General features: G+C 45.7%; 1 protein-coding gene across 1 annotated transcript in view; it reads right to left on the bottom strand.

The window, feature by feature from the left end:
• BICC1 (BicC family RNA binding protein 1) overlaps positions 1-12,724 on the bottom strand; it is a 199,374-nt gene that overhangs the window by 108,977 nt on the left and 77,673 nt on the right. The window contains exon 3 of the mRNA XM_060241083.1: positions 10,120-10,189. Within this exon, the coding sequence (XP_060097066.1) occupies positions 10,120-10,189 (70 nt within the window). The remainder of the gene's footprint in view (positions 1-10,119; positions 10,190-12,724) is intronic.

Raw genomic sequence — 12,724 nt, 5'->3', positions numbered from 1 at the left:
TTTCCGGGTCCGGCACAAGGGTAGCCCCATGTAGAGGGCATTACAGTAGTCCAACCTCGAGGTGACCGTAGCATGAATCACTGTTGCTAGGTCGTCGCGTTCCAGGAAGGGGGCCAACTGCCTCGCCCACCTAAGATGAAAAAAAGCGGACTTGGCAGTGGCTGCTATCTGAGCCTCCATCGTCAGAGAAGGCTCCAATAGCACCCCCAGGCTCTTGACCCTGCCCGACGCTGTCAGCGGCGCGCCGTCAAAAACTGGCAGGGGGATTTCCCTTCCTGGGCCGCAGCGACCCAAGCAAAGGAACTCTGTCTTCGCCGGATTCAGCTTCAGCCCGCTCAGTCTAAGCCACCTAGCCACTGCCTGTAACGCCCGGTCCAGATTTTCTGGGGCGCAGGCGGGCCGGCCGCCCATAAGCAGATAGAGCTGGGTGTCATCAGCATATTGATGACAACCCAGCCCGTACCCTTGGGCAATCTGGGCAAGAGGGCGCATATAGATGTTAAATAACATCGGGGAAAGTACCGCCCCTTGAGGCACGCCGCAATCACGCGTGTGTCTCTGGGACAGTTCCTCCCCAATCGCCACCCTTTGTCCCCGACCATCAAGGAAAGAGGAAAGCCATTGCAAGGCCAGCCCCTGAATCCCTGCGTCGGCAAGGCAGCACGCCAGAAGCCGATGGTCGACCGTATCGAACGCTGCCGATAGGTCCAACAAAATCAGCACCGCCGAGCCGCCTTGATCCAGATGCCGCTGAAGGTCATCCACCAGGGCGACCAGCACCGTCTCCGTCCCATGGCCCGGGCGGAAACCAGACTGGTAGGGGTCAAGGACAGAAGCATCCTCCAGGAAACTCTGTAGCTGCAACGCCACTGCCCTCTCAATAAGTTTGCTCAAAAAGGGCAGATTCGAGACCGGCCGGTAGTGTGCCAATTCGGCCGGATCCAACGTTGTTTTCTTCAAGAGGGGACGGACCACCGCCTCCTTGAGCGCTGATGGAAAATGCCCCTCCAGTAGGGATCTATTTATGATATCCCGTATAGGATATCTTAGCTCCCTCTGGCAGGTCTTAATAAGCCAAGAGGGGCATGGGTCCAATTTACAAGTTGTTGGGCGTGCAGATAGGAGGATCCTGTCAACTTCTTCCAGGCTGAGCGCGCCAAAGCCGTCCAGAACACGATCCGAAGACAGGCACGGAGCCTCAGGTTCGCTAGCTGTATCTAATATGGCAGGGAAGTCGGAACGGAGCGATGCGATTTTATCCGCAAAGAAATTCGCAAAAGCCTCACAGCCAATTTCCAATTCATTAGAATTTGGTCTGCCCTGTGGCAGTGTTGTAAGGGTCCGAATTGTATTGAACAGTTGGGCCGGGCGCGAAATTGCGGACGCAATCTCCGCCGCAAAGTATGCTTTCTTTGCGGCCTTGACTGCCATCTCGTAGGACTTCATAAACTCTCTATAAGATGTTCGAATCGCTTCGTCTCGAGTACGCCGCCATTGCCTCTCTAATCGTCTGAGTCCCCGTTTCAACCGCCGCAACTCCTGGTTATACCAGGGTGTCGGCCTTGAACGAGGGCGTAGAGGACGCCTAGGTGCGATCTCGTCGATGGCCCCGGCGAGTCTATTATTCCAAGATTCCACCAGGTCATCGAGGGAATCGCCAGGGGGCCTGGGATCCCGCAGAGCCGTCAGGAACCGTTCCGGGTCCATCAGGCTCCGCGGGCGAGCTAAAATAAGCTCGCCGCCCAAACGGGTTTGGGGTGGGACGTCCACACGAGCCTTGAGGGCATAGTGATCCGACCATAGCACTGCTATAGAAGCAAGATCGTTCACTAAAACTCCCGACGCGAAGATCAAGTCTAACATGTGACCCGCCTGGTGGGTGGGTGTCGCAACTACTTGGGAGAGTCCTAGTGTCGCCATGGAAGACACTAGGTCCATCGCCTGATTGGAGGTCACGTCATCGGCATGAACATTGAAGTCACCCAGGATCAAAAGCCTTGGGTGCTCCAATGCCCATCCTGCTGCGGCCTCCATCTTCTAGGTAAAAAACTACACGCTACATCTCTAGCATGGCATGGGCACCTGAAGGAGGATGCCAGCTGAGAGTTTCCCATGGGAACTAAATTAAAAACCAGTGCAGGGCCCAATTCAGATCGAAACTACAGTGCAGGGGAGGAAAGGTGAGTTTCCCCAACCTGAAATGGCTCAGAGGGAGTTATCTGTTCGGGCAAGCTGCCAGTGCAAGTGGTCAGTGCCATGTGCAGCCCCCTGATGGAGCAGATAATACTCCCCAGGGCCATTTGTTTTAGGCCAGGAAAATGTATGTGAGGGGAGATCAAGCCCTTTGCTCCTCCCAAGCTGAATTGGGCTCCTGCAGCTGTTGTATGGCTATCATTTGGGAAATGTAATGATGAGCTTGGACCTAAGCCTACTGAAGTTAACAGGCTTAACATGAACATCTGGCTGTCATCCACTAAAGGAAGGGCTTTCTTGGTGGCTGCCCCTGCCCTTTGGAAATAGCTTCCCAAGGAGGTTCATGCCCAGTGACCTGTTAAGGTTTCATAGGGCTTGCAAGCCTGCCTTGTTTTGTGCAACATTTAATGAACTAAGAAAATGGGTGAGCTGGCTGGCAAGATTTTGTTCCAGAGCTGATGAGTGGTTTAATTTGTAATTAGAATCTGTTTTGTTGTATTTATTTGGTTTCATTATCTATTTAAGTTTTAATGTTATATTGTGCATGATGAGGATGCAGGTTATAAACTGAATAAACCCCCTTCTGAATTCTGCTTCAGATTCCATGCTAGATCTGCTTAAATGTATCAATATACGAACATGCGCAGTAGCTGGCATCATCTTAGACAGGCAATTGCCCGTTAAATACAAAACCCTGAAGATTGAAAAATGAGTCTAAGAAAATTTGTCATTTACAAACTTGGGAGACTTCCCAGGTGATGACACTGTAATGTAACCAAACAGAAAAAAACCCCAAAATTTTGGGCTGAAAATGCAGCAGAAGGGTGAGATTCCTGAGGCAAGCTAAGTTCCACTTAAAGGAAAAGGTGGTAACAAGGAAGAGAGGAAGGCAGTTTAAGCCCTTGAGAGCTCAGAACATCCTGGGGGTGATTCAGAAAGAGTAAAAAAAAAGAAAAGGAAAAGGTAAAGGTAGTCCCCTGTGCAAGCACCAGTAATTTTCAACTCTGGGATGACGTTGCTTTAATAACGTTTTCACAGCAGACTTTTTACCGGGTGGTTTGCCATTGCCTTCTCCAGTCATCTACACTCCCCCCACCCCAGCAAGCTGGGTACTCATTTTACGACCTCAGAAGGATGGAAGGCTGAATCAACCTGGCTGAACCCAGCTTCCGCCAGGATCGAACTCAGGTCATGAGCAGAGGGTTCCAACTGCAGTACTGCAGCTTTACAACTCTGCACCAAGGGGCTCTTTCTGAAAGAGTAGGGATTTTCAAATTGTCAGTTGATTTGGTAAATCATAAGACATTAAAAACAATTTTGTATATATAAAAAAGGTAAAGGAAAGGTCCCCTGTGCAAGCACCAGTCGTTTCTGACTCTGGGGTGACGTTGCTTTCACAACATTTTCGCGGCAGACTTTTTACGGGGTGGTTTGCCATTGCCTTCCCCGGTCATCTACACTTTCCCCCCAGCAAGTTGGGTACTCATTTTACCGACCTTGGTAGGATGGAAGGCTGAGTCAACCTGGAGCCAGCTATCTGAACCCAGCTTCCACTGGGATCGAACTCAGGTCGTGAGCAGAGAGCTCCGACTGCAGTACTGCAGCTTTACCACTCTGCGCCATGGGGCCCTTCAATTTTGTATATACTTAGACATTATTATTATTTACTTTGCAGGGGTGGAGGTGGAGGCAGAGCATGTATATACCAGCAAAATAGTTGCATGGCAAGCTAAAGGACTTTAACCACAATTGTTTATTTATCAACTGCCCTTCCCCGGTTGAACCAGGCTCAGGACAGTGTACAACACAGTAATATAAAACATCAGTAAAACAAACAGGATTTTAATAGAACAATAAAAACGTAATAGTCTGATTAATTACTCATTGACCACGGATGGTGGTATGGTGCTAAAATCCTAACAGGATTGCTATCTTGTGGGGAAGAAGATATTGGATTTATATCCCGCCCTCCACTCCGAAGAGTCTCAGAGCGGCTCACAATCTCCTTTACCTTCCTCCCCCACAACAGTCACCCTGTGAGGTGGGTGGGGCTGGAGAGGGCTCTCACAGCAGCTGCCCTTTCAAGGACAACCTCTGGCAGAGCTATGGCTGACCCAAGGCCATGCTAGCAGGTGCAAGTGGAGGAGTGGGGAATCAAACCCGGTTCTCCCAGATAAGAGTCCACACACTTAACCACTACACCAAACCAGCTCTCCAATGGGCAGGGGGGTATAGGAAATGGGAGTGCCCAGACAGAACGTTCCAAAGTTCAAATCCCCTCTCTGCCATAGAAGCTTCCTAAGGGAACCTGGGCTAATCACACACACACTCTGCCTCATCCAGGGCTTTTTTTGAGCAGGAAAGCAGTTCCAGCTGGCTTGTGTCAGAAGGTGTGGCCTGATATGTAAATATGCTCCTGCTGTGAAACAATGGTGCCATCAGGGAGTGTGGGCTAATATATGCAAATGAGTTCCTGCTGGGCTTTTTCTACCCAAAAACACCTGACCTCATCTGTCTACAGGGTTGCTGTGCGGTCACAATAGAGAATGGGAGAATACTGTAAGTCACTTTAGGTCCACGCTGGAGAGAAAAGCGGGACAGAAATGCAGTAAAAGATGAATATTGTACTTCAAGTAGATAAACTGCATATAACAATGACAGTGTCGGTTAACTGGGGCCAGGACCGATCTACATGTTTTTTGAGGGGGGGCAAAATTAAGAAATGACATCCCCTTATGGGCCATTATATCTTATGGTCCCATAGAATACAATGGACTCCATACTCAATTTGGTGCCCCCCTCCATCAGGGTCTGCGGCAAGCACCCCCCCTCTGCCCCCCCCAGATCTGGCCATGACTTGGTCAGTCACTCCATGCAAAAATAGAAGAAATTTGGTACATGGGGGCTGTATGGTATTGTTGCTGAACAATTTCAATTATACATGCAGAAATACATTTTGAGTGCATTTTTAAATACACATTTCATTGCGACGGGGTCCAAAAATCTATCCATGGCCACATTTCCTGTGAAATGTGAGCTGATTCTTGTTTCTATACAATGAGATGTACTCTACATGGAACAGTCATTAGGGCCTCGTCTAAAGCAAGTAATAAAAAATGTTCTCAACATGAGGTAGGGCCATGGCTCAGAAGCAGAGCAGTTGCTTTGCAAAGAGAAATTCTCAAGTCTAACCCCCAGTATCTCCAGTCAAAGTGGTCAGGTAGTACATGAACAAGATGGCTCAGTGGCAGAGCATCTGCTTGGTAAGCAGAAGGTCCCAGGTTCAATCCCTGGCATCTCCAAAAAAGAGTCCAGGCAAATAGGTGTGAAAAACCTCAGCTTGAGACCCTGGAGAGCCTCTGCCAGTCTGAGTAGACAATACTGACTTTGATGGACCAAGGGTCTGATTCAGTATAAGGCAGCTTCATATGTTCTTATGTTCTCTATCCCAAAACCCGGAGACCTGCTATAAGGCCATTGCATATGTTCATTAAAACATGGTTTATACAATGGCTTCTTTTACATAACCACCATTAAGTGATTTTTTTTCCAATTAATTCACTTTATAGAACATAAAATTGCCTTTAATTTCAACTATGCATGGCTGACATATGAGTACAGATTTAGCCAATCTACTAAACAAAAGATGTCAGCAATTTTGATTGCCCCCTCCCCGCAACAGCTTGGCCACATGTACATTCCAATTCCTGGTAGAAAGATCTTCAAGAAAAAAAACTATACCATAACACTGCAGCACAGATTTCCCACAGAAAACCATCTGCTTTTCTGCTATGCAGAATTCTTTGCAGCAAACCCTTAATCTTGGCTTTATTCAGCTAAGATGACTCCGCTCACTACATTAGCCAACGTTTCCATTTTTGTACCTGTAGTTTACCTCCTTTGTTCCAGCTAAGAATAACTTCCCTAATGTCAGAGTTTGTCCTACATCAGGGGTGGCCAAACTTGCTTAACGTAAGAGCCTCATAGAATAAATGTCAGATGTCTGAGAGCCACAAGACATGAATGTCAGATGTTTGAGCTGCAAGGCATGAACATCAAACGTTTGAGAGCTGTGAGACAAGGATGGAAGGAAGGCAAATAGATGGGGTGGGAGGAGGGAGAGAGAGGTAGAAAGAAAGCAACTTTAACTCTAAATGCATTCATAGAATCATAGAGCTGGAAAGGACCTCCAGGGTCATCTAGTCCAATCCCCTGCACAATGCAGGAAACTCACAAATACCTACCCCTAAATTCACAGGATCTTCATTGCTGTTAGTTGGCCATCTAGCCTCTGTTTAAAAACCTCCAAGGAAGGAGAGCCCACCACCTCCTGAGAAATCCTGTTCCACTGAAGAACCGCTCTAACAACCAGCTGACTTGGCTTGGAGAAGTGGTTTAAAAAGACAAATGCCTTCTCCAAGCCAGCCAATAGGGCAGTGGGAGCTTCAAGAGCCACACAAAGAGCCACATGTGGCTCCCAAGCCATAGTTTGGCCACCCCTGTCCTACATCATCAAGCCGAATGTCAAGACTAGGAACATATCAGCTGTTGCCCAACACAACCAACACGTGATGTTCCATGCCTCCAGAGACATTGCAGGAAGCAGAGTTCCACATATTTCTAAGACTGAGGTGCTGGTGGTTAAGTCAAGCATTTTATTTTCGCAATCATTGTGGTACACAGAAACCCAACAGGCCAAGCAGTTTACGTAATAAATGAAGAGAGTTAACCAATCCAGAAGTTAAGACTATTCCAAAGGGAAAGAACATCTGAAACGAATGGAGGAGGACTGCTGAGTTTCAAATTTCCTAACACATTTTCTTCTTCACAAGCAGAGTTTCCCACAAAGGTTTCCCAGATTCTTGGTGCTTTAGCCATAAAGGACTGCTTGTGATGACATTTTGCTTACTTAACAGCAAGCCAGAAACCTCAACCTGATAGAACTCTATGTGCCCTCTTTGACCTCCTCATGGCCAATGAGCTGTGTTGTGCTACATTTTTATTTCAACAAAGGATTATCCATGGCCGCATAGACCGTTTTCGCACACAGCTTACCTCGCAGTCACAATCCTGTTCCCTCCGCAGGGTCTGGTCGGATTTCCCACCATCTGCGCCGAAGTTACAGGAAGTGCCGCAGCTTTTCCGTAGCAAACGTAAACCGCTAAAACCCAGTTTACGTTTGCTACGCAAAAGCCGCGGCACTTCCTGTAACTCCGGCGCAGATGGTGGGAAATCCAACAGACGCTGCGGAGGGAACAGGATTGTGACTGCAAGGTAAGCTGTGTGTGAAAACGGTAATAGTCTCTCTTTTTTACTCCAGAAGCAAAGCAAATTGTGTGTGTGTGTGTGTGTGTGTGTATGTGAGAGAAGTGTCATCATGTTGCTTCCGATTTATGACAATCCTACGAATTAATGTCCTCCAAAACACTGTATCATTAATAGCCTTGCTCAGGTCTTGCAAACTGATGGACGTGGCTTCCTCTATAGCAGGGGTTTCAGACTCATTTGTTATGAGGGATGGATCTGACCTAAATGAGTCCTTTTTGGGCCGGGCCATGTGAGGCCAGGCCATGTGTGTACCTATTTAAGATTAGGTAGCAGAAATATAAACTTTATAAACGACACACATAAACACATTTTTTTAAAAAAACGTAAAACATGCTTAAAATGCCAGTACTCATTGCTCTTAAAGGTGCTTTCTTTGTATCTCTCCCATGGGATCCACGGAACTGGGCAAAGGAAGCTCTGGCTCTTTCCATCTTTCCCCAGGGGATTGGGGGGAGAGCCTCGGTCAATAGAAGGAAGAGAGGTTTGGCTCAGTAGTTCTGCTGTTGGATTGAGAGCCTGGCAAAGCAAGCTCTGCCTTCTCCCCTTCCTCCCCAAGGAAGGAGCCTCAGCCAATGGAGAAAATAGAGGTTTTGCTCTAACTCTTGTGCAATTGAGCAAACCTTGCAAAGCAAGCTGTTAAACAGAAGGAAGCAAGAGAGAGGGAGAAGGAAGCAGATGACAGCCAGATCCTTGGGGGTCTGATAAGAGCTCTCTGGGGGCCTGATTCGACCCCTGGATAGCATGTTTGACACCCTTGCTTTATAGAGTCTGTCCATCTCCTGTCGGATCTTCCTCTTGTCCTGCTGCCTTCAACTTTTCGTAGCATTATTGTCTTTTCCAGTGAATCTTGTCTTCTCATAATGTGACCAAAACACAACCTCTGTTTAGCTGTTGTAGCTTCTAGGGAGAGTTCAGGCTTGATTTGATCAAGAACACACTGATTTATCTTTTTAGTCATCTACAGTATATGTAAAACTCTCCTCCAACACCAATTTTTGACTGAACTAGCTTTCTAATATATTCCATATTCAAGCACAAACAACAGAAGTATGATGAGGTTTTTTACCCCTGCATGCCACGGAATCAAAAAATACACCCTGCTCAACACACGTTCTAGGGTACTTCCCTGAGAAGTTACTGATTTGAACAGCGTTGAGGACTTGCTCGTAATGGTATCCATTCAGCTATCATACCTTATTTGACTGTCTTTCTTATTTATTTTATTTTTATTTTTTATTTATGATTTATATCCCGCCCTTCCCACGAAGGTGGCTCAGGGCGGCTCACAACAGGTAGTCGAACATAAAATTAAACTAGCATGTAAATATATAAACATATAAAACATTCAGAACATTTAAAACCTTAAAACCTTAAACAGTACAACAATATGTATAGCAGGAATCTGGTAAAGCTACATTTAATTTCCCATCTCAGTTAGGTGTAGCTAGGTATAAGCTAGCCGGAAGAGGGTTGTCTTACAGGCCCTGCGGAACTGAACAAGGTCCCGCAGGGCCCTCACCTCCTCCGGCAGCTGGTTCCACCATGTAGGGGCCATAACAGAGAAGGCCCTGTCCCTAGTGGATTTTAGGCGGGCTTCTTTTGGCCCAGGGATGGTGAAAAGATTTTGAGTTCCCGATCTCAGTACTCTCTGGGGAACATGTGGGGAGAGACGGTCCTTCAGGTAGGCAGGTCCCAAGCCATATAGGGCTTTAAAGGTGATGACCAGCACCTTGTACCGAACTCGGTATATTATTGGGAGCCAGTGCAGAGCCTGAAGACCCGGCCGAATGTGCCCCCATCTTGGGAGACCCAATAACAGCCGGGCCGCGGCATTCTGCACCAGCTGCAACTTCCGAGTTCGGCACGGGGGCAGCCCCATGTAGAGGGCATTGCAGTAGTCCAACCTCGAGGTGACTGTAGCATGGATCACTGTTGCTAGGTCATCGCGATCCAGGAAGGGAGCCAGCATGGATCACACAGTTCTCATGTTGTAACACATAAACACAGTAAATGATTCCAAATCCCTGATACTCCAGTAATCCTCAACAATAATCCACCAGAGACAGTTGCCAACCTCCAGGTGGTGCCTGAAGATCTCCTGGAATTGCAATTGTTCTCCAGAAAACAGAGATCAATCCCCCTGGACAAAATGGCTACTTTAGAAGGTGAACTAAATAGCATTATGCTCTGGTTGAGGTCCCTCCCCAAGCCCCACTCTCTCCAGGTTCCACTTCCAAAATCTCCTGGCATTGCCCAACCCTTTTTACTGTGTTGAAGACACTGGATGGGGTTAAATTTGCTCCATCCCTATTCAACTGTGGTTTCTTAGTGGGCAGGGATATTAACAACTTTTTCCAAAGTGTCACACAAATATATTGTATTCTAATCTTCAAAGAGAAGCAACCATCCAGACGAAAGATCCCATAACATGCAAAGTTTATAGGCCCTACAGCAAGCCAAATCAAACAAGAGAAGCAGCAAAATGGTATCTAGCACAGTTCAGCTTTCAGGTATGTGGAAGTCAGTATGCATTTATCTACAGCTCTAGTGGTATTTTTACTGTCATAGGCCATGTTTTCTGAAGGACAAAAGTCTTACCTTTTTTTGATTTTGCACCAATCTTCAGCTTAGATGGCCAAGCAATTTGTGTGTTTGTTTCTTCCATAATCTGTAAAAAAGGACAAAGATGCTCTGTTTAAAAATGCTCTGTTGAAAGGGGGGGTTTTTTTTGTTTAAAAACAACTGGCAGACGAGGGGCTGGTATTGAGCGGCTCTAACTGCTGCAAATTTCCAAGGAATGCCAATAAAAACCAGCCCTATTGTATCTCCAGCAGCAGTTAAAATACAATCTAAAGTCAACCAATTCCCAGTGTCACAATTCATTGAAAGTTTAAAAAAAACACACAACAACCTGTAACACAATATCCATATAAATCTGCAGAGACATTGCATTTTAACGTTCATTTCTTATTCCATATTAAGCTTTTCCACTTGACACTACTTGTTTCCTGTATTTGTTGATGCTCCCTTCCCTTATTTCCTCAAAAACATCTTTCAAAAGGAGTTATCACTGGACCCTTTCATATTTATTTCAATTATATCCTGTTCTTCTTCCAAAGTGCTTGGAGCAGCTTCCGTACAGTTCCCAAGAGGTTAGCTGTCCAGAAGACCTGCTAGCTTTATAGCTGAATACGTGCATCATGGTCCTTCAGACAATTCCAAAATTCCTAGAAACACTTTTCCTTCTGAAGAGACGCTGCAATAGGGTTGCCAGCTTCCAGGTGGGGCCTAGAGATCTCCCACTTTTACAACTGAGCTCTAGCTGGCAGAGATCAGCCCCCCTGAAGAAAATGGCTTCTTTGAAGGGCACTGTACCATTCTGAGGCCCCTCCCCACGTTCCCTCCCAGCCCCAGCCCCAAAGTCCCCAGGTATTTTCCAACACAGGCCTGGCAACCGTACAATACAGCAAGGAAGGGCTAATGTTTGCAGGGGGCCTTAGCATCCTGTAAACATTCCCTTTAAAAAAAATTTAAAACCCATTCTTGTCTCCTTAGCAGTAATATTTGACTGTGCATAACTTTAAAGGCAAAGATAGAGGGGGACTTGAAGTACTTTGCTTATGAACATATGAAGCTGCGTTATACTGCATCATACCCTCGATCCATCAAAATCAGTATTGTCTACTCAGACTGGCAACGGCTCTCCAGGGTCTCAAGCTGAGGTTTTTCATGCCTTTTACTTGGACCCTTTTTAGTTGGAGATGCCGGGGATTGAACCTGGGACCTTCTGCTTACCAGGGGATTGAACCTGGGACCTTCTGCTTACCAAGCAGATGCTCTACCACTAAGAGCCACTGTCTCTCTCCAAATCATCTCATTATTCCTAGACCTATCTTTTCTTCAAAACATCGCTCTTTTGCTGAGATAAATTTACTTATAATTTTCAAAGTGAAAAGTTAGCTCTTAGGCAGTAACTAGTCAGGTAACTTCCAGCTCAGCTTGGCTTATCATATAAACCGCAGACCTATGTGTTCAGAAAGCAAGAGAAACAAGGCTTTCCAGAAATTTTGAAGCCACAGGGAGAGGTTTTGGTGGAAGAATGTTGAAAATCTGACAAAAACTGAAATACATTTTGTGATTCTTTATCAATTCATTTCACTGCTTAAGTATAAAATACATTTTTCTAGCCTATTGTACAGGATTTATCATGCTTATATGCTCAGTAATTTCTATTGGAGGTTGCTAAAATGTTTCTTCATATATTTATTTAGTATTGTCAAAATAGTTAATAAAATCTTTGAAAAGTTAAAAAAGTATAGAATACAACATTTATTATACAGTTATATTTGGAATAGTTACAAAATCGTATAAATGCCTGACTTTGCCACAAGCAAAATCGCAAATATACACAATACTAGAGAGATGCAAACTTTGACACTGTATGCTACAAAAAAGATACACCTTCATTCTAAAGTCAAGAAGAGCCCCTGAATAATTAATTAATACCCCCAATAATAATAATAATAATAATAATAATAATAATAATTGCTATAATGAATAAGAGCATGAGTTGCCTCTAGACTGTAACATTCAGTTAAAACGCTGGCCCCAGTAAAGTGGGTTTATGCCTAAGCTGGCAAGAGATATAAGAGAAGCGACCTCTTAGAGGCAACTTGCTATAATGAGATAAAGTAAGGGAATGATATCATGGAAATTTACTGGGGAGAGATCCGTGAGGCAGGGTCTCTGAAATCAGATAAGCTTACGCCAGCCTACTCGCTTTCTTGTTTGCTAGAAAAACTGCATGCACTTAGAGAAATGCATCTCAGTTCTGTGGGGCTGTTCTGCCCGAACTGGGATCTGCCTTTTGGTACCAAAAAAGTAAACCTCGCTTCAGAAGTCTGTGCGGACCTCGTTATTTCCCTGCTTCAAAAGGCCACCAAAGAAACCCATAAGAACAAACTTTGATTTGAACCCTGTAGCACCTTAAGAGACCAACACGGTGAGCTTTCAACACTCAAAGCTTCCTTAGCAGATCTGACAGCTTTGACTTTGGGGAGCACGTACCACCAGCACTTTCTTGGTCTATAAGGTGCTGCAGGACTCAAATCTCGCTCTTTTATTCAAGACCAACATGGCTACCCCTCTGAAGTAAGAACACATCCATATGCTCCTCTTGTGAAGATAGCAGCAGCAGCATCCT

Source organism: Heteronotia binoei, chromosome 6 (genome assembly GCF_032191835.1).
Source record: "Heteronotia binoei isolate CCM8104 ecotype False Entrance Well chromosome 6, APGP_CSIRO_Hbin_v1, whole genome shotgun sequence".
Taxonomy (NCBI): domain Eukaryota; kingdom Metazoa; phylum Chordata; class Lepidosauria; order Squamata; family Gekkonidae; genus Heteronotia; species Heteronotia binoei.
The sequence above is the reverse complement of the archived record's forward strand: the minus strand, read 5'-3'. Positions and strand labels throughout refer to the sequence as shown.